Source organism: Rhinichthys klamathensis, unplaced genomic scaffold, assembly GCF_029890125.1.
Source record: "Rhinichthys klamathensis goyatoka isolate OS25496 unplaced genomic scaffold, OSU_Roscu_1.1 h1tg000137l_1, whole genome shotgun sequence".
Classification (NCBI taxonomy): Eukaryota; Metazoa; Chordata; class Actinopteri; order Cypriniformes; family Leuciscidae; genus Rhinichthys; species Rhinichthys klamathensis.
The window spans coordinates 1,175,490-1,199,015 of NW_026606672.1; the positions used below are offsets into that span (position 1 = coordinate 1,175,490).

At 37.0% G+C, this 23,526-nt stretch overlaps 1 protein-coding gene across 1 annotated transcript; it reads right to left on the bottom strand.

Moving 5' to 3' along the window:
• tacr1a (tachykinin receptor 1a) lies at window positions 1-23,526 on the bottom strand. The gene is made up of 5 exons (XM_056257408.1): window positions 22,785-23,526; window positions 14,903-15,097; window positions 2,734-2,884; window positions 708-904; window positions 1-387 (listed from the first exon to the last, which is right to left on the bottom strand). The coding sequence occupies exons 1-5, from the start codon at window positions 23,189-23,191 to the stop codon at window positions 57-59; spliced, it is 1,281 nt and encodes a 426-aa protein (XP_056113383.1). The 5' UTR covers window positions 23,192-23,526; the 3' UTR covers window positions 1-56.

Consider the following 23,526-nt stretch of genomic DNA (forward strand, 5'->3'; position numbering starts at 1 on the left):
CATCTCCGCAAAAGATGGCGACATTCGTCCTGCTTGACTCTTGTGTTTCTGTGCTCTTATTCCTGTAGGTTATTACTGGAGTAGAAGCTGGAGGTCTCCGACACGGTCTTGGAAATACTGCGAGAGGACGAGCCATTGGAGGTGAACTCCCTGGAAGGGCTGTGAGTTGCCGGCCTCCCAGCAGCCGCTCTGATGCTCCCAAAGGTAACCTTGTGGCCATCTTCACATGGCTGCGTCACGCAGGACACGGTGCTCTCCATTCGACTGGCCCTGTACAAACTGGTCTGGGTTTGAAGGTACCGGGTGGACTTGAGCTCTAGGCCCTCGTAGGATCCCTCGGGGACGCATGGACAGCAGCGGAATGCTTGCTTAAATCCGGCACGGAACCTGAGGATGCGTGCAAAAATGTAGGAGAAGAATAGACAGATGTGATAATGATGAGTTTAAAAGTGAAAATTGACTAGAGGATATTATTACTTTGTCTTTCAAAGGCTTTTGTAATGGATTTTCAGCATCTGAGTGAGGCGGTAAAACCGTGATACATTACAGAATAATACATCACAGCATTGGGCTGTATTCTACGGTACAAAGATGGATCATTTCGAACAATAATGATATTATAGCAAATATTACAGCGACTCTGGAAAGAGCTAGATGCGACTGTGTGTGTGCGTCAATTACTGTGTTTTCACTCCAGGTGAAATTACCTGTCATTGAGGCAGCAGTAGATAATGGGATTGTACATAGTGGAGCTCATTGCCAGCCACATAATAGTCAGATAGACCTGCTGAATGAAGGGATGCTCAAACAGGTGCGGGTAGAACTGGTAAATCAGGAAATAGACATGATAGGGGAGCCAGCAAACAGCGAACGTACATACCACCACAATCATCATCTTCACCACCTGAGGGTTAGGCAAGAAGAGAACATTTAAATATTGGTTATACTGTATGCCTATAAATACAGTGTCTGTCCTTCAAGCTGATTTCCTGAGTTTTGCATGCTGCCCACATTGTACGGAAACTGGCAGAATGCTGTCAGACATCATTTTCTCGACATTAGCTTTCAGGTGGTCCAATGGCCCAAAGCCACCACCAGCAAGCAGCATGCAAACATGTCATTAAAAATGAAAATGAAACGTAATAAATAGAGAGCTAAAAATATGCATTTTGTATTAGCCAAATTTCTAAAACAGCTTAAATTAACATAAATTATATTTTAATGGTCATTTTTCTCTGTTTAACATGTTTTCCCCAGCTTACTGTAATGTGAAGTGACAATAAGGCATATGCAGGTTGATTTCCCCAAAAAAGTGTAATCATTTGTGGCAACCTGACAGACACATTGGGTCAAATAATGTCATGAGTTTAGGTGTAACTACTTGTTGAGGATGATGAAGGAAAGTATTTGGAAAACCTAAGAATTTTTGCAGTTCCATTTGGTGTTACTAGTGGTGCTAAAATCACACACTACAGCTTTAAAGGTACACTCAGTAATTTTTTTTCATTAAAAACAATTGCACATTATAAGAAATGAATACTTCTTTTGAAAACTATGTTTAAAATGAGGTAAACTAGCATAAGAAGAATACAGTCATATCATATCATATAAGTTTTATTTCACATGCAGTGAGTTGCATCATGATGGTTAGCATCTCCAAAACTGCTTCATTTAAATTACGCCTTTTAAAGCTGGAGTAAAATCTGACAACAATGGTATTTAAAACACAAATTTGGCTTCTTTAACTCTAACTACACATACAGGCTGGTTTGGCTAATGTCAATGCACATTCACGAGTGAACTAATAGGCAACTGGCTTTTTTAACTGTAAGGCAGGACTACAGCGTTACATTTTTTCGCATTAATTTGTATACAAGTTGATGTCTCATCACCTTAAAATGTCTCCGGAAACATGCATTTCTACAATGGCATCAGTAACCACTTTTGTGTGATGCTGCATCCATGTTGTTTCGGCATACTTCCAAAATGTCACCCATACTGGCCAATACAACACCAAAAACAAAGAATTACTGAGTGCACCTTCAAATAACATATTTTTCAGCAAATGCATTTTTTTTGATTTGTCAAATTCCTACTCCTGTTCTACAACACTGGAGATTCCTGATCCATCTACAGCTTGAAGTGGGCCTGAAATCAGCATGAAACCCACCATGACACACACTGCCAGAAGCCAGAGTATGTAGTAGCAAATCACTGCAGTCACCAGTGGACTGTCACAGACTCTTTGATGTTTATGATGCTCAAACCTAAAACAGGGACATTCAGGCGCTCCGAGGTAGTCACATTGTGTCATCATACTGTATGTACCAGCAATATGTGCTGAGAAAATAGATTTAAGATATTTTGTGTAAGGAAGAAGAGGAAAATGTTAAGGCAAAACAATAGCAATAGAATGTAAAGTAGATCGTGGAGAGAAAACGGTACATCTTCACTTCACATGCTTCAAGTGTGGTGAATGGGGCAGACATACATACCGGTACACACACACACACACATACAGAATACAGATGAAAGAAGCAGACGGACCTTCTCCCTATGAGTTTCATAGTGATTATTTCATGTGGCCCTGTCTGACCCTTATCTCCTTGCGTGTGAACTGCTCTGTTAACTCTGCGTTCAGTGTCTGACCTGGACTGTGTGTGTAAGCAAGTGTCATCATGGGCTTAAAGGATGATGGAAAAAGGAGGAACAAGAGGATGATGTGATGAAGACCTTGCGTTTGGCATTCAGCTGCTCTTGGTAACGGTCAGACGAATCTCCTGGGATCTCACTGGCCCACAGAGTCAAACCCACCACCAGGTAAGCACAGCCCATCACCAGGAGAGGGAGGAAGTAAATCAGCACTGCTACACACACAAAGTACCTTCAAAAAGATAGATAGATAGATAGATAGATAGATAGATAGATAGATAGATAGATAGATAGATAGATAGATAGATAGATAGATAGATAGATAGATAGATAGATAGATAGATAGATAGATAGATAGATAGATAGATAGATAGATAGAAACAATTTATATATTAATATAACTCAAACATTTCTAGATGTAATAATTATTTTTGTACGCAATTTCAGCATTCTTATTCACTAACTGCCTAAAATCCTGTTTAACCAACCACTATGGGTTTGTGCTGCCCCCTGTGCATATAGAGTATATTTCTTTTTTTTGTGTGCTTATAATGGACTCAGTTTTTGGATCCACTTTTACTTTTTTTTTTAAATGCAAATTGTTATCTATTTTATTTATTTGGTTTTATTTTTATCTCCCATTTTTGATATTCTTTAATATTTCTTTGCATATTAAAAGTGCAAAACCAAGACGAAGAGTAAAATGAGGGAACAAATTTGTAAAACATGGCCGCAAATAAATAAGTCTATTTCTTTGTTGTTGTTTTTTTGTTTGTTTTACGTGCGGGGCTCTGTAAAATGATTTATTTCAATTAGAATAAAATCGGCTGACAAATGCTAATCATACCTTTAGTAAACTGGATGCTAAATGCAAACAGCATTTGCAAATAAATGACTATCAGCAGGTGCAATTCAATCTCAGTGAAGTAATGTAGATAGAAATATATAATGTCAATGATTTTTTTTTTTTTTTTTTTTTTGCCATTCTCAAAACATTTTTGCTTTGCCAAATCTCTGTCACACTTGAGTCATTTTGCCTGTCTGGAAAATCAAGGCACATTTCATTCCTTACCCCTAATACACTGGGTCTGGCAAAGAGCCAAGATCATGAATCAAATGCAGAATATCAGACATATAAAGTCAAAGATGAATATATTACTCCATATTAATCTCTCAACAGCAATTACAAAGTGAAACAGACTGATTAATGTGTATATTATTAAATAAACCAGTAAGTGAAACACAGCAATCAAATTGCATCATATTTTTTCCTTCGGTTTACAGTCTTACTGTATTAAAATGCACCACGTGTTAAAAATCATATTGCTGACTTGCAAAACCATGGCCAAATGACAATACAGTGTTTCCTTTCTTAATGGAACTGCTTAATGTTTCCACATCCACAGATGAAAAATCACTTTTCTGAATGAATTGGAATTAATGAAATTATGTATGTGGCGTCAGAATGAGTGTTAGAATAAGGCGGGTTGTGGTGTCACTATTTTGGCTCATGAATATTAATTACATGTTATGTGATATTCAGGAATAGTTTATCCAAATATAAAAAATATGTCATCATTTTCTCACCCTCATATCATTCCAAACCTGTTTGACTTTTTATCTTCTGCAGAATGCAAGCAGAAGAACGCTCGAGTCCAACAACACTGTACCTCATCGACTTTCATTGTATGTATGTATACACCTAAGAATACGCCAGACTGAGAGATACTCATATAAGAAATGCCACCTGCCAATCTGAAGACAACACAGAGGTCTCTGTAATATTGTTGCTTTCAGTGATTCTCTCCATGAGGGAGCTGAAAAACAAGGCCATGATTAATTATACTACCATTGTTTCATATTCCTTAGTGACACAGGTGGAATGCTGTCATCAGAATTGTACTTGGCCCCATTCACCCACCCCCGTCCTCTAACTAACAGCTTCTCCATGGCTGAAGTTAAAGAACACAGCACAATAAGGTACAGCACAAAGGAATTCTGATGAGTAAAGCAAGGCTGTCCAGGCACCTCACATTGACCACAGATTATGTCTCGTTCATCATTTCCCTAGCAGTTGAGAGCAATCAGGAAAACAGGAGTAGCCTAAAAGAGAAGGCGAGAGACTGAAAAAGAATATAAGAGTGATCGAGAGAGGGTGAGAGACTGAGGGGCTGTTCACATGACACCGTTTTTCAACGAAAAAAAGGAAGACTTCATTTACACGACAAAGGCATTTTGGGTGCCTGAAAACGCAAACTTTTGAAAACGGGTTTCAAAGTGCGCGTTTTTTGAAAACGGGTTTCTTTTGAATCTGTGAAAATGATGACGTCATGCACATGCGTATTATAATCTATAGTGTTTCATCGCCATCGAATGGCCTGGCAGTAGAATACAACGTTTTTAGTCGCTTACGCGGATCCGTGTGAATGGGGATCGTTTTGACAATAGTGTCGTCTGTACGTGGAAAACTCAAAGGAAAAACTTCTCCGTTTTAAGCATATTGTTGTCGTGTAAACGTACCCTGTGATAGACAGAGAGAGAAGCATCTGCTAATAATCAGTTAATTAGGATAGGGTAACATTTCTCTTTCTAGTTTCAGAACCTAAAACAGGTAATAGTGCCTTTTTGCCCCTGGACTAAGAAATATGTAAAACTTTTTTATTGAGGAAAAAGTGACGGAGTGCACATTTAAATAAATTATGGAATAAGAAAGCATGCAGTGTTGAATCTCTAAGCATAACTGTTGAATAGACTGAAAAGAGTATAAATTGTAAGCAATAATTTGATGGCGGCAAAGACTGTCTTTATGAGTGAGTCAGTCAATAACGAAGACTTTTATATTGAAAGGATTGTGAACACTGAAGAAGACGCAACTGACCAATGCTTTGACCAGGCATGGGAAAACCCCTTAACTGTTTAAAGGACAAGATATATTGCAGCGGACATTCAGATTTTTATTTTATTTTTATGAACATACTGTAGGACTGACCTGAAGGAAAATGCTGTATAAATGCAGGTAATAAACTAGCTCACTCAATCTCTCTCTCACACAATAGCTACTCTACAAAATACAGTAAGCTTCAATTAACCATATCAATGAGAACAAACAACATATGATTATGTTGCTAAGAGTGGTTGCTATAAGGGTGTAGTGATACACAGAACCGTTGGGGGAAGGGGTCATAGCCATAGATATACATAATAAAGGCTAGATGTCTCGTTCGCGCTGCTGGCCAATGGAGGTCGATGTCCACACCTGGCGGCCATTTTGTCACAGGCAGCTCGCTCACTCGTAACATTGTGTTTTAATGGTGCATGCACTTTTTAAATAACCATAACTTGCTCAATTTTCAACCGATTTTCAAACGGTTTGGTTTGTTATAAATATTAGAGTTGTAGTTATGACACTGCACACTTATGAATAATAAGTGTATCAATAAATAATCATCCAGAATTATAGCCATGTTAATAACGTTTGTAAGAAACCAAACCGTTTGTAAATCCGTCAAGATTTCAACGAGATAAGAGTATTTGTGTTCGTGCTGATCACTCATCTTACATCAGGTACCACAGAGCCCGCCAGAAAGCTTGCCTGTGACAAGATGGCCGCCGGTGATGACGATAGAGACTCCGCCGTAAAGCGCAATTTATACTTCTGCGTCGACCTCCCGCCGTAGCTACGTCGTAGGCTGTGTTGCGCGCATACCCTTCGGTGTACCCTGACGTGCACCTCTCCAAAAATGTAACAACACGTTAATTCTACGCGGACCCAAGCGCTGTGATTGGTCTGCTAGAACCGCTCCCTCTGGTTTCACATGTTCCCTCTGCATGCATCAAAGCGGACAACGACGCAGAAGTATAAATGAAAACCAACGCGTAGTCTACAGTGTAGAGGCTCCGGCGTAGGTCCGACGCAGAAGTATAAATCAGCCTTAAGACATCTAGCCTTTATTATGGATATCTATGGTCATAGCCGTGTTTTATCGTGAATAAAACACACTACAGCTATTGACCAATCAGAATCAAGGACTGGAACTAACCGTTTTATATTTATAATATATTTTTATATTTATATATAATTGCATCTTGATGTTAAATTGTTGCCTTTCAGTTTCGAAATCTCAGAATTCAAAGGCTTTACTCAAAAATGAAATTCTGTCTACATTTCCTCATTCTCATTTCATTCCAAACCTGTATGACATTCTTTATTCTGTGGAACACAAAAGTAGATATTTAGAAAAAATGTCTTTGTTTTTTCTCTACACAATTAAAGTCAGTGGGCTATTATGCTGTTTTGGACCCCTTTGACTTTCATTGTATAGACAAAAAAGGTTCAAACATGTATCAAAATATCCACAGAAGAGAGAAAATTATATTTCTCTCTTCTCAAATGATGACAGAATTTTTGGATGAACTATCCCAAATGAACTCTTTTAACTATACAGATTTAATCTTTTCAATCAGTTTATTAATATTAAAAGTTATATCCAAGCAAATGTAACATTTGCTTTAAACGTCTATCTCTATAGAACGTCTACAAGGTCATACAACTCAAGCACATCTGGAAAGAACATCAATTTAGTACATAGTTGAATTGTACAAAGTTTTGGCTCATAATTATCAATTACGTAATGCGGCTGCTGGATGGTTCAAGATTACCTAACGACAAGAAAAGTGAGCTAATTAATATTAATGAGCTACGGTTGTGCCAAATAATGACAGCACAACTGGCCCATCTTGCCCCATCCGACTCACAACACTCATTCTGATGCCACGTATTCAGACTAGCAAGGTCAAATTCCAGAGAGAAAGTGATTTTTCATCTGCGGCTGGAAATTTCATCAACAAAATTGAGCAATTCCTGTATGAAATATTATAGTAGTTAAGTGGTGAATTGTGGTCTTAAGTTATTGAGTAAATTAGAAAGCCATATGTTAGAACAACTGGACAATTCACAGTCCGAGGTAATGAAGAGATGCAGCAATATGCCAGCCAGACTGATTCCTTTCAGCGTCCTTTTTTTTTCCTTGGGCTATGACAAAGTGTCTGACAGAACTGTGTTGGAGAAAAAGGCTGCCAGTTAGAAGCGATGTCTCATGCAGCATCACACTTCCAAATTGGTTTCCACCTTTCAGAGTGTCTGTTTATTACCACGAGTGAACAGTGTGAGGCAGCGGCGTAGGTTTGATTTTGAAATTGGTGGGGACGGGGACAACAATATATAAATATATTTTAAGTTTTGATCGAAATTATTGCTAGGGATATATCAGTGTCACTGGATATTGGTAGGGACACGTCCCTAGCGTCCCTACTAAATTCTACGCCCCTGGTGTGAGGGAGGTGTGATTGTAAAAACTGGTGTGATTGTAAAAACAATCTTTGAAAATGTTCTTTCAGGATTTGGACATGTCGGTCAAATATCGGAAAAACAGGAAGGGAGAGAGACTGGAACATCTGATATGGTTTACATGTGTCGGACGGAGTGATTATACCTTATTTAGCATTGCTTTACATCATGTCGCTACCACCAAATGCTTGACCAATTATGGAATTTCCCAAATTACTTTGTGACAAAAATAATGTGGCCAATGGTGTAGATGGGGTGGTGAATTTTTTGTTGTTGAATTGAATTGGTTCTCTTTAAATGCTTACATTTTTATGATATTTTATTTCAAAAAGTTAATAAAAATAATGTTAAACAATAAATTAGCATAATAAAATTGGTTAATACGAGTATTTTGAGAGTAATTAAATGTTATTTTTAAAACATTTATTATGGTGTAATTTGTGTTCTATCTAGACAATTGTTTTATGCATTTTATTAATGTTTGTAGGGAGAAAACAAATGCTAAAGAAAATGTAAAGAAATGTATACTTTTAATACAATAAAAACGTTTTAAATGTTACAAAAAGTCGATTTAAAATAAATGCTGTTCTTTTGAACTTTCTATTAATCAAAGAGTCCTGAAAAAAATGATCCTGGTTTCCATAAAAATACTAAGCAGAACAACTGATATTAATAATAGTAATAAATGTTTCTTGAGCAGCTAATATGCATATTATAATGATTTCTGAAGGATCATGTCAAACTGAAGACTGGAGTAATGGCTGAATCAGCATAAGATACTTTAAAAACTTAAGATAATTTAAAACAATCTTTTTTTTTATCATTTCAAACATTTGTAATTATTTGGCCCTTTTTGCACATTTGCCCCTTCTACGGATCTCTCCTTTAGAATGGCCACTGAATGTGACTTTTTTCAGCTATATGAGTTGTTCTGTCTTCAGACGCCTCATTCATATTTCATATTAGTTGATATTTGTACATTAAAACATGGCTAACTGCACTGAGTTCTTCTGTAAAATGTGAGTTTCATGGCAATTTGCTGAAATCAGTGCTGCACAGAGCGCACCCTGTCAGAATCCAGACCGAGGAGAGCTCAATTTCCCCCTTTTCTCGCAAGAGCTGAGAAGGAGAAAGAAAGAGACGGAGGGAGAGAGAGATGAAGCCTGTGCCAAGCCTGTGGGTCGCCCAAAAAGACATCTAAGTTCCAGGCTAAGCAAACTGTAACAGACTGGCCACATGCTGTTAGTGAGCTGTCAATTGAGGTGAGTATGGTGGAGAATGTGTTATCTGTGAACCGCTATCAAACAGAGCCAGAGAACACGATGAAAGGCTGCTGAGATAACATCATACATCGAAGCATTTTTTTAAATTCACACTGAATTTAATCTTTATAAACTTTTTATTTATTTTTTTATAACGTGATATCTAGCTACCTTATCTGGACTATGTAAGTAGGTATTCGTAAGACTGTGTGTGTAAAACTGCCTCTCTGTAAGTGCGCTTTTGCAGTATTAAGTCTGGCTGTTTATCTATTCGTTTCGGATGAATAGGGTAATGGGTGATAAGATGATAGGCAGTATAATGCTGGCCCACCTCAAAGTCTCCTGTTAGAGTATGCGATTCGATCTCTTTAAAATCTTGATTGTTTCTCCTAGACAGCAGTGAGATCAAATTGAAGACTTTTGCTTAAAAGTAGGGTTATTCTGTCTGAAATTCTGGCATAATTTTCTCACTCTCATGTGGTTCTAAACTTTCTTCTATGGAACACAAAAGAACATATTCTGAAAATGGTTTCAAGATTTGCAATGTTTCTGATAAAAATAGTGATTTAAAATGCAGTTTAATGCGATGCTCCAGGTTTGCTGTGCTTATTTGTACGGTTGCACAATTTGGCCAAAATAATTCTGATGGACATGACTATTAACAATGAAAAAAAAAATGTATTAATATTATTACTAAATAGAAATATTACTATTGTAATATTTCACTGTAAAAAAAAAAAGAGTATTAAAAAGAATAATAATCATTTAACTATAAAATTACAAAAGTGATATTTCTGGTTGTATTAATTTCTTCATTTTAAAACTTTCAAGCTTTTTATTTTTGGAAAGAAAACCACAGCCTTTAAAGCTTCTCTTTTTTGACAGCCGGTTTATAAGCGCTTCTCATTAAAAGTTTAAGAAGATGGTTGATGCATGTTGTGTTTCCAGATGCACGCTTAAGCGACCCAAAGTTGGAAGCGACTCAAACTCAAAGCAGATTTAGAGATTAGTTTGTGTGGAGCAGCATTTAATGCAAATCGAGATGCTCATCTAAATGAACACAGTGCCACGCTTCACTCTGAAACACGCAACACATATTAATTCAATCGCACCAAGCCATATCACGATTTCGATTTTTTTTTTATCAATCGTGCAGTCCTACAACGGGACTCAACTTTCTTCAATATATATTGTTTGTGTCATACAGGTTTGGACAGACATGGGGAAGAGTAAAAGATGACAGAATTTTTGGGGTAGACAATCCTTTTAAAGTCGGTTTGAAACTGAAGTTTTCATCCCTAATGTGACGTATATCCAAGTGAAACGTCTTCTTGAACAAGAAAAAATGTAGGACGGGATGTGATTTTGTCCATAGGGAATTAATTGGAACGTTGTGGTCTCATGCATGTGACAGGTTGTCCCATTTCATGGTGACTTTAAATGAAACCTAACCATTAAGTCTTTCTCTAAGCAGAAAATATTTCCTCTGGGTGGTCTGCATGTGTATGTGAGAGCAAAAGTATATTGTATGTAAACGTGTGTGAATGTTATTTGAGCAACATACAGATAATTTGTCAGCACTTCAACATAAGCATGTGAGCTCATGTCAGGTATGTCGCATGTGAGCTTTCATAACACAGCGGACTATTTATACTCTGGCATGTGTCTGCAGTCTATTATAACACCCAGCACAGCAAAGCCATGAATAAGAGCGAGACAGTGCGTTGTCCAACACTTCAAAACAAATTCAAGGGCTGTAAAACAGACCTGATGTCATTTCTAATCAGACATCTATTATGTTAACGCGAGATGTCTCATCTCAGTTTGGCGCACTTAACCCATCAGTACTAGTCATTGTGGCTTCATTATGAAAATAATAAGTGCTACAACCATTCAGACATGCTATCAGTTGCTGACTGGATGGCAATGACACTCAAAAAGTGGTTTTGAGTAGAGAGCATTTGAATATGAGGGGATTTATTACTCATTGAATGAATTTGATATTTACAATCAATCATTACAAGCTGTGTATAGTATGACTTTATTTATGTGTGTGAAATTTGTGTGAAGGTCTTAAGAAAGTATCTCATTTAAGTCAAACAAGAAGACTGCAGTATTATGAGTCAAATCTTTAAGCTGTGTTGATGAATGGCACACAGCGTATAGTGCTGAAGACAGTTTGTTCTCCCGCTGAGTGCATCCAACCTCATGTGGCTCTGAAGATGATTGTGCTCTGTTTTTACTTCCTGCTTGGTTGTGAGATCAGTGATGTTGCTAGAAGTCACTGGTATACATTGCACAATATTTTTTTTATTTTATTTTTGGCTTGGTTTGTAGTTTAGAAATACCTCAATGTCTAGCTCTGAGACATTTTCTAAAGAAGGTGCGCCGATTAGACCTTACTATTAAACATTTTTTAGCATAACTGGACAAATTAAGAGTAGGTATATCAAGTTATATATTACATTTTCTATAAATTATTGAAAAACCTCTGATGCAAGGCAGGTTTTCCCAACTGAGTCTTATTTACTCCCAGAAAAGTTTTTTTTCCCCAAATCTACTTTAACACATCAAGGGAGTTTTACCCCATTGACAATTATTTATTTATTTATTTATTGCATAAATCTCACAATATTTTGTGATGTTTATCCTCACAAAAAAACTATTTGCCAATGGGGCAAGAAATATAAATCTACTACAACATGTATTCCTGTAAACAAGTCCAAGTTTACATCTGGTTTTAAGATGGGTTATCGGCGCCGATCACAAGTGGTCAGTCGAGACACGTTCGAAAGGGATAATGAGTTTCTCATTTTCCTAATCAGTTTCAGGACGGTTGAGCCTATAAGCCGACTTTTCACCATCTCTGACAAACAACAGACAGGAAGTTATTCATTTCCAATGAAGAATGAGCTGTATGGAGTTCTGACCTTATGTGAATGCTGAATTTTCATATCCAATGTGAGCTTGGTACCTTGAAATATTTGAACTGATAGACTGTAGATTTGAGCGGATAGACTGTATGCAACTGTACAACCGGATGTGATTTATTCCAATCAAAGCGACTTTAATCTTTATGGACTTTTTCTGTAAATTTGACACGTGAATCTTTTTGACCTAAATAATTATTTTATAATTATTTTGTTTAATTATCCATATTAAACGTACTATGTTTTTCTTTCAGATGTATTGTGTGTGTATACATTTCATTATTCATTAATTTTTGCCATGGTGAATGAGCGAAAGCAGTAACGTCTACTTTTCGGCCAAGTTCATACCTCCGTGTAAACGCGGTCTTATTATCTTACACGATAGTGCTTCGCAAGTAAATTTATCTTGTTATAGCCTGTTACCTCTCAGTGGCCTAGTAGTGAGACACTTGCAATGCTTTTTATTGCCTTTTTTGCCTATCACATATTTTACTAATCATCGTTAATTAGGTATCATTTAAAAGCTTAAACACTCAATTCATCCTGGGAGACCGTTTTGAAATTGGATATTGTATTACTATGGAAATGGTCTTCTCAATTCTTTAGGCAGGCTCAAATTTGGTGATATAACTTCAAATCTCTCAGTTGTCCAAATGTATTGAATTAAACATTTTTTTTCACACAATATTGTGGAATAATTTTTTAGTTCAGTAGGCCTACATTTGCTTTACAGTAAACAAACTTCTACAACTTGTTCACACTTTCAGTTTTTTAAGTGCTTTTACTTATAATAAGTCCAGTGTCTTATTTAAAAAGAGACCAGCCTTAGGTATTCCAAAGCGTTCATGAATTACAACTTTAAGTTCAGATCCAGTATGGTCAAAAAAGGGACAGCTAAGGATATTTTTAGTGTAAAATGAGACAACAATAGAGATTTAGACCTGGTTTCACTTAGATTTAGCCAGTATTAGGCTACATTTAGGTAGCTTTCATAAACGTTAAAAAAAATAAAAACCTTTGGTGTGAATCTTGTGACAAAACAATGGCAGTGACATATTTTAAGATATGTCAGTGCAAGTTGCTTTCAGTAAAAACAGCTCAAACATGTATTTTAGTCTGGGACTAGGATTAAGCCTTGTCTGTGAAACCGGGGATATAATCATAAATGTTCCTTGCAGTTTGTGAATTGGGAATTACAGAGAAATATGTTATACTGTACAAAAATTGATGTGTTAGCTTCCATTCCCTTGTTAGAAACACCAGCAAAAAGGTCTTATATCACATCTCAACTGGTGTGAAAGACACGGTAATGGAAGAGGGAAGTTTGGAAAAAATGTGAAATGAGTTTTAGTGAGAAAGCGAGAGAGAGAGAGATGTTGGGGTGCTTAAGGGAACTTCTCTGGTACCTTAGAAAGCTGACTCCTTCACTAACACGGAAGGACTAGCACGTCTCACTCACCGCAGTAAAGGCAGAGAGTAGGAGGAATATAACAAGTACACCAGAAAGTTATAAATGTTGTACAAAACAGAATATGAGGGATTGAAATGTACAGAGATGATCTAACAAAGAGACAGAAGAGAGAATGAGAAAGAGAAACGAGGCTTTTAAAGCAGGGGTTATACTTTTGTATGGTGTCTTTCTCTGCCAATATATCTAATTAAGAAAAAGGAATCTCTAATTGTTGAGTAGAAGTTTTTATTTAGTTTTAGTGTGTTACAATGAGTCAGTGCTGGAAATTGTTATTATTTTACTAAGTGCTCATTGTAGTTGTTAATAACTAAGTGGCGGCGTCAATGTTCTCTCCAGCACACAGTTCTCAGACACACGCTCTAATCTATCAAAAGAGCGGTTTAAATTACATCGACATATTTCTAATTTCAATTTACTTTTCAGTTTGAACTTGGAAATGAGCAAACACTCCACAGTACCTGAAATCTGAATCAGTACATCACATGCACTATTTATCAAAACAGTTCTCTGTTTAGCAGAGTTATTTGTGTATAATCGTATTTCGTGAGCTAAGCGGATTTGTGACATCATAACAGGCACATCTGTGCATCCCCCCCTCCCCACCACAACTGTCCTCACCGCATTTTAAAACAAAGTGACGCCCATGATAACTCTTTGCAGAATGATCTCGGCTTCTAATGGACTCGCTTGGACTTGAACCCTACCGGAAGACAGCTTTGTGCACCATTTTCACAGCACATTATATCAGACTTCAGCACATTCATTAATGTCAATCTGAATACAAGCTAACTTTTTGAGAGTATACCCCAGCACCGTACGGAGGAGTAACAGTCATTAGCGTATGCTCTTGTAAAGTCATTGTTTTTACCCTTGGGCAAGATTTCCAATTATGTTTGCTTTAATAGTCTTGCACTTTTTCCTTTACTCTCTCTTAGGACCATGACTTTCCTGTGTTTAATGTTTTCTTTAATGAAGCTCCTCTCTGTTGTTATATAAGTAAACACTTAGGGGGAAAGCAGCACTGATTTTTGATTACTCCAAATTAGAGAGTCATAAAGGTAATATTTCCAGCAATATCCGGGAACGTTGGTGAAATTCGATCTGGAAAAGAAATTCTCTGAGTCTGCACCTACAGCCATAAATCTCTGAAGCACATATTAAACCTAAATATTTTCCAATATCTGCAAAAGGCAGCATGGGCGATAAGTATGTGTTGATTAGTTAAAAGTGAGATGCTTACATCTTTTTGAAGTCCAGGAGAGTGTACTCAGGCCAGTCGATGTAGCAGACCACCCTGCCCGGCAGCTGGTCCGTGTCAGAGTAGTAATACTGGGGGAAGGCCAGCAGAAAAGCCAGAACCCAGATGACCCCGATGACCACCTTGGTCTGTGTTGCAGACATCCTCTGCTTCAGGGGATGAATGATGGCCATATATCTGTGGAAGAACAAGACAGATGTGCTGAAAGCACCACATCTGTTGTATACTGAGGTATTATTTTTTTAACAATCTTTTTTTTTTTTTACATTAAGCTTATTTCCAGTTGAAATTAAAGTGAACTATTATTTAATTCATACAAATTAACCAAAGAACCAAAAAAATACTAATTATGTTTTTTTTTTTTTTTTTTTTTTTTACAAATGAATGCCCATACTTTAGTGGTTCAGTAAATATTGTGTGTTCTAAATGTTCCTTACACTCTTAAAAAAGGTTCAATTGGGATCTATATGGAACCCTAGGGTTCTTGACTCAATTTTAAAGAACGCTTTTTGCTTAAAAGGTTTTATATAAGGAGGAATGTCTTAAATGATTGCATAATACTTTCATATTTAATGGGTCATTTAAAATTTTTCTAGTGATAAAGTTTAATTCATAACATTTAATTAAAACTAAAACTGATTTGAAAAAAATATATACATATAAATTAAAACTAAATTCATAAAAGAACCGTTTAAGGTTCCCTATAGAATCTTTCTTCTAAGAGTATAGAAAACCTTGTGTGTAAATGAAGACAAACCTGTCTGCTTGTGGATTTGGCTCTCAGCACACATTCACTCTTATTTACAACCACAGTTATTTTCCCACTGTTATCTTCATTCATACGTTGCAGCTCGAGCTGTGCTTGAAAGCAAGAGATGCTGCTCTGCACTCTAAACAATTTAAGCAGTCAACACATCAGTGACTTCATCACGTACACACACATGTCTCCGTCCAGCAGATCCTCAGTGGAATCTAAGATAAATCCTCTTAAATCATTTGCTCCAATATGGAGCTGTATCATTATAAAATGGAATGAAGCCCAGGCAGTAAATCCCCCACACACACCATACAAATATATTGAGTACCTACAATAGTGGATTTGTGCAGTTATTAGTTTTGGGTTTGTGCTATAGTAGGCTACAACAAGCAAATGTATCATTGTTATAAAATGAGCTCTGCAATAATAAATAGGATATGTTCCAGTTATCAGTTATATGGGCAGTGAATATACTCTTGAGGCAATAATTATTTCACTTTATTTAGCTGAGAGAAACCATGCAGCACTCCATGTACCACTTTCAGACTGTGAGATGGTATGAAGGTCAGGCTTTGTCACACATTTCTTTGTTTCCCTTAGAATCTGTGTCTGGTGTGCATTTTTCTTGTGGTTTTAGCCACACCTACAATGCCTTGAAAAATATAAAGACTCCCATTCTGAATTCCAACATTACAAAATGTGTGGTCTCTACTACACGCTCAGAAGAAAAGACACATACGTTATCAATAGAAAAAAATAACTGTTAAACATAATTATTTAATACATTTATCCTTATATAGAACCTTATTGCAAATTGAGTCAAGAACCCTATAGTTCTATATAGAATCCCATTGAATATTTTTTGTGTTCAAGAGTGATAGGGTTGAGAACAGAGAAGCGATTCTTATTCGAATGATTAAGATGTTAATATCCCACTTATGTTGTTATATATAGTAAATTGTAGAAACCAATCTTCACATTATTTTCAAAGGTGCATCACATTAGAGGCTGATTTAGCTTTTAAAACAGCAAATTTTGCAGAAAAGTATAAGCTGTTTGCATCACTGATTATTGAAATGATCTCAGCATTTGGCAACAAAATTGCATTTCTGTTTTAAAATTTTCTAAATTTTTCTAAATTTTCAAAGAATTGTTAATAAAACCTATTGGTCAAACTTCAGGCATGGCAGTAATGGTGTCTTTTGTGATGTTCTATGTGAGCCAATGTTAAACAGAGCTCTTGATATGGTTGACCGGTTCAATTTTAATCCCTTTATTGGAAAATTGACCATCTCCTTCAAAGTGACAACTGGCCTCTCAGTGACTTCATTAATAAGTCTCTCTCTGGTTTGTGCAGAGAGTTTTGAGGAACAAACTTTTCTGACCAATAAAATTTTTATTTCCTTCTCCTTATTTTTTTTTTTTTAATTAGTCTACCCTAGTCTTAATATTTGCAGCTGTCTTTTAGATTCACAACCTGAATAATGATCAATTTATTTTAATAAGTTATAGGTTCAGGCCAATTGTTAGGCAGCTGCATCAGACAATTGTTTTTCTTCTGTGCAAATTCTGAGTCCCTGCATGGATTGTTATGCACACAGAATATTTTTGTTGTTGTTAAGAATACCAATGTCACATTGAAATCTGTCATCTTTTACTCACCCTTATGTTGTTCTAAAACCATATGACTTACTTTCTTCTGTGGAACACAAATAAGTGAATATGAATGCAAATCTTTCACTTCTATTAAGAACATGCAGGATATTGCCTGCTCTATAATAAAAGTTAAAGGAGAAAGATTAGTTAAAGTTCCAAAATGACAAAAAAGCACCACATAAGCATCGTGAAAAAATTGTGAAGAACAGACTAAAATCTGTTGTTATTCACTGGAATTCTTCTGCTGCAGCACTCAAATCAATTTTGACACCACTGACAGCAATCATATTTGGTTTTGACACATGCAAAAGCCCATGGTATCTGGCAATTAATAGTTTTAATGTGTCATTTTTGCGGTCTATGTGACTTTTGACATGCATTTTTAGAGCTTTGGGGGGAACAATTACCAGAACCAGATCATCTTTTATTAGGCTTTTATGGCGCAGTTTTGTCATTTTGGAGTTTGACAGATCCAGTCCCTTCATTTTCATTACAGAAAAGAGTGAGCAGGATATTCTTAAAAATACCTCTTTATTTATTTTTTTCATACAGGTTTAGAAAAATATGGGTGAGTAAATGATTATAACATGTTCATTTCCGGGTGAACTATTGCTATTTGAAATCTAGTTCCATAAAGCATAAAAATAAAACATCAAAGAAATAAACATACATTTTAAATTCATAATTTAGTCAAATGAGAGAACTTCCACTCCACTGATAATGGGAAAACCTTACAGCTGAACCACCACCAGGCGCACACACTTAAACTTACACGTGATAGACAATCCCACAAATGTTAAGTAATGCCCTGTAGGATGGGATACAGTGCCAGAAAAGATGAGTGAGTAAATGAGGAACTGACAATGAACTCATGGCACACTCTCCAGCAGGTGAAGAGGTCAGACACAGCACCCATACATTCAAGCACATCTGTTTGACATAAGTGGAGCTCAGGGAAACAGATCATCGGTCTGAACAGCGGCACGGCTAAATCAATAACGACAACATGCTAGAGAGAGCGGAGATGGACAGTGTGCTTACACAATTTGATGCTTGCAGTGCTTTTCCTTCAAATTTAGCTTTAGTCCTGTAATTTTATTAGGAATCCTATTCCATGCCACACATGACAATTTGAGCCTCTGAGCCATGTGCCGTCTCACCAGCACGCAAATGCTCTTTAGCATGCCGTCACAGCGTGACTTTGAGGTGTGTGCGCTTGTCAGCACTTTTAGGTCTACATGTGTTTAAATGCAAGAAATGAAAAGTAAAAACAGTTGATATGTGAGATGTTATATTTGGACAAAGAGGCGATGGTTTGTTGCTACTAAAGCATGTAACACAATTATGTCACACACTGCAGTTTAGCCCAAGTGATCTGTCTGCACAGAGGTGACAGCCCTGCTGCTGTTTGTGAATGTACACCCGTCTGCATGTGTTAACAAAGCAACAATGACTCAACCAGAGCAACAGAGCTGAAATCTGGCCAAGAAAAACACATCAGACAAAGTGCCTAGGAGAATTTGTATCGCAATAATTATTCATAACTGCTGTTTTACAGTAATGCAAAATAAGAAGTAAAATCCATGTAAATAAATGTTAAAAATATAAATATAATTTATATATATATGCACTTACCGACCACTTATTAGACCTGTTCAACTGCTTGTTAACGCAAATATCTAATCTGTCAATCACATGGCAGCAACTCAATGCATTTAGACATGGGGTGCGTCTCAGCAGCTCTAGCTTCCGGGTCGTGAATCAGTATATTGTTTGCACGAATTTGGGCACTGCACTGGACAGTAAGGACCCTGGCTCACTACACATTGGGACACAGATCGGTGTATTTCTGAACAACATCAGAATATCTTTCTGACATTATCCTAAATTGTTATTTAAATTACATTATGATACATACATTGCTTGCATGTTCGTATACATGCAACGTTTCAGCTGTAAATAATAAAACCTGTAAATAAAATAACCTGTCTAGTGATGTATGTTTATGCTGAAATATAATTAAAAAATGGTTTGTTTGTTAAAAAACATCTATCGCGTGTCATTATATAGTGAGTTGGCTCTGATTTATGTTTTGCGCGTCAGAACTTCCATTAAGGGAACATGGTGAGCATTGATGATCCCTGTTTTTCACGGTGCACTGTGAGACTTTTTAGGGAGCAAACTTTTCAGTGCATTAGTAGGATTTTACAATTCGCCTTTGGCTAAGCCCCGCCCCCCTTAGTTACTGTTGCTACGTCCGACAAACAAACTTCATATGGGCTCTGGTATCAACATGGCTTATGCTGTGACGGCTCTTCCTGCTGAAAATGTATCAAACTTTTATAAAGCAGCAAATAAAGTGTCCGATAGAAGTAGGCAAAAGGGGCTGCAATATACGTTCGAAGGCTATATTAACGACAAACAGGTGAAACGCAAGGAACAACAAGGCATCCAAATAGAGGCAAAAGCATACCGGTCACAGTCAAAAAATGAACCACCGCATATCCTACTAATCGAGACGGAGGCTGGGACTAACAATATCAAGGAGCAACACTGTTCATGCAAAGCTGGGTAGGTCTCTATTCACTTCTATAATCGTTATTACAAAACAACGGACTACGCGAGTATAACGTTGTATTTATTAGCACCGTGTGCTAGCTAGACGACACTTGTCAGGATTTGACTTCCTGAAAAAATGGACACCCCCCTCCAACCTCTCTGGGAAACGCGTATCTGTGTTACAAATGCCCCAGGCACAACGTTTAACCATATTTTTGATAAAACTACGACGGCAATAGCCTGCCGAGACCAAAAATATGAGACGCCTGTGTTAAAGTCAATGGAGCGCTGTGAAAAAGTGTCGGACCACTGTGGGAGCTCGTTCTTGGCTGCGTTGTGATTGGTCAAACTACATTCTAGGGTGTGGCTTAGCCAAAGGCGAATTGAGATAGCCTTTAAAATGGCCAACTCCCAGATCAGTGCCCCAACTACTGAAGAGCTGATTGAGACGCAACATGATCCGCTGAAGTTCAAACTGAGCATCAGAATGGGGAAGAAAGGTGATTTAAGTGACTATGAAAGTGGCATGGTTGTTGGTGCCAGATGGGCTGGTCTGAGTATTTAAGAAACTGCTGATATATGGGATTTTCACGCACAACCATCGCTAAGGTTTACAGAGAATGGTCAGAAAAAGAGAAAATATCAGGATATTTTCTCTTTTTCTGACCATTCTCTGTAAACCTTAGCGATGGTTGTGCGTGAAAATCCCAGTATATCAGCAGTTCTGTTGGCGAAAACGCCCTTGTTGATGCCAGAGGTCAGAGGAGAATGGCCAGAATGGTTCGAGATGATAGAAAGGCAACATAAACTCAAATAAGAACAAGAAACTGAGGCTACAATTCACACAGGCTCGCCAAAATTGGACAGTATAGAAGATTGGAAAAACGTTGCCTGCTCTGATCAGTCTCAATTTCTGCGATCATGTCAATAAGGACCAAAATCAGCGAGGAATGTTTCCAGCACCTTATTGAATCTATGCCATGAAGAATTAAGGCAATTCTGAAGTCAAAAGGAATTCAAACCCAGCAAGGTGTACATAACAAAGTGGCCTGTGAGTATGTACTTACTAAAACGTATATAACGGCTTTGTTTTTGTGCCTTTCGTCTGGACTTTCTTAAAGTCGTAATGAAAGTAGACAGATCTTTTCTCTGTATTGTGACGTACATCCGAGTGAAACTGAATATTAAAAATAAAAAATGTAGGGCAGGGACATCTGGGGTTGTGCCTGGTTGTTGATTGGATGGAGGCAGATCTGATTATGAACTTGTAGTCAATTGTAAGAAAGGGGTGGAGTTTAAGCAGACTAAAGGGTTAAAGAACAATCTGTCATTTTTACCGTAGATTTTGATTAAAAATTTGATAAAAAAATACAAGGTAAAAAAAAGAAAAGAAATGCATGAATGAATTGTTAGATGATGCTCAATAAAATGCATTTAGAAAAAATGGATAGGGCGAATTTTAATTTCATACCGACTTAACGGTTTCATCTAATATAAAATAATTTGAGGTTTGTCAGGAGCATTAAATTTTTTTAATTAAATTTTACTACTACGTTACATCTGTAGGCATAATTCAATTTTCCATCCTCATATTGCCCATTAGTTGATAATAATCACATCACTGCATGACAGAAATCACTTAAAACTGGCTGAAGATAAAACATGCTCGAATTCTACAGAATTATACTATTCCTAGAACCACTTGGAGTGCTTAATGAAAAGCAACTCTGTAAATATCTTCTTTATAGGAAAAATCAAGGCACTGCTCTCAGTTATTTGTTAGTAAACCTATGATTAATTTGCTGTCTATGCTTCAAAATATTCAGAGAATGTAATCTTGGCTTGCTTTTTTTTTTCAAAAGAATCTTTCTAAGATAAATAACCCATTAGTGCTCTGACAAGTATTTCCTCTAGAAGGACCTAAACACACATAGTGAAGTCTTCGCAAGAAGCCTGCCCTCCATCTCCACTACAGGTCTCTCAGGTAATAGAATTTTAAAGAAGTTCATGTTTCTGCATGTAGATAAATGTAAGCAGGCATGCTTTTTGAATATTAGCTGTGCTGTGTCAAAAGGTTGGAAACATGACATCTTACAATTAGAACGGGGTTATGAAACTTCAGACATTAACTGAAATCTGGAACTTCTTTTGAATAATTCCTTATGCTGCTAGACATGGCAACTGATGAATGAAGAAACAAAGCAGACACAATCACCTCTCAACAACACAAAAGCCAAAGAAATTAGGGTTTCTAAATGATGACTATTATGAGTGGGATGACAAATAACCATCATCTATCACATGACATCACAGACAAATGACCTCTGCCATCTATGCTGTGATCATTTCTAATAGATATGAAAAGAGCAATTTTACACTTGTGTTCGCATTGTGAAGGCAGAACTAAACATTGCTAAATGTTATAACATTAGCAACTATACATATCCATTGTAACCATAGTTGCTGGCAAAAGCAGGGTACACTCTTAAAAAAAAGGTCCAATGGGGTTTATTATAGGATCCCTACACTCAATTTAAAAGAGCCATTTATCCCAAATGGTTTTATATGGAGAAATGTCTTAAATAATTTGCATATTACTTTTCATTTTTAACATGTTATTCCATTTTTACTGATAAAGTACTGTGGGCTATGTTTGCGAGCTGTTTAATTACAATTTAATTCAAATTAAATATTAATACAAATTTAATTAATTCATTAAAACTAAATCTATAAATTGATACCATGAAGTTGAACGCTTGACAAAATGTATTTAATATACCGTCCTTTATATTTTGTACATTTTGTACAGCGACAGAACAGGCACAAGCACAGCCAGTCAGCGAGAAACCCAATGTCGCGTGTCATTGTGTGAATGGGAATGAAGGAACTTACCTGTCGAGCGCAATCGCGCTCATTGAATATATGGAAGCGAAGACGGCGGCTATAGGAAAGAAGTTGTGGAATCGGCAGTAATAGAGTCCGAAATACCACTCGTTGTGCACGGAGTAAACAAAGTTTATAACGGTGTTGAATGCCGACATTGACGCTTCAGCGAACGCCAAGTTCACAAGGAAATAGTTCGTCACGGTTCTCATTCGTTTGTGCGCCAAAATGATCCATATTACCGTAATATTGCCCACCACGGAGACAATGACAATTGTGCTGTAAGCTACTGCCCAGAGCACTATCCTCCAAGCAGGTTGCACAAACTGGTTCCAGTATATCTCGGTTTCATTTTGTGCTATCGAGTTGTTTGTCCAGTTACTTTGGAAGTCATTGGAAGTGATGAGCGAATCCATTCCTATCGGGAAAATGTTAAGTGCGATTTAAATATTGTATCTTTTCTTTTATGCTGGATGTCGTAGGCTATTAATGTTCAATCGACCATGTTCCCTTTCGAGAAAAAAAAAGGTCAAATTGTTGAGTTTATTGCGCAAAAGGTGTTCCGAACAGTATTCTTCAATTGTCTTCTCTGATAAGGGGAGATGATCCCTGTGCTCCTTCAAACAAGACAGGAGAACAGATAGCAACGGCTTGTTCCTTCACTTTTCCTCATCACGAAACCAATTTTAGCTCTTGGTTACACACACCTCACTCCTCTGAGCGTCACTGCCAAGTGCGCAGCGCGTGCCAA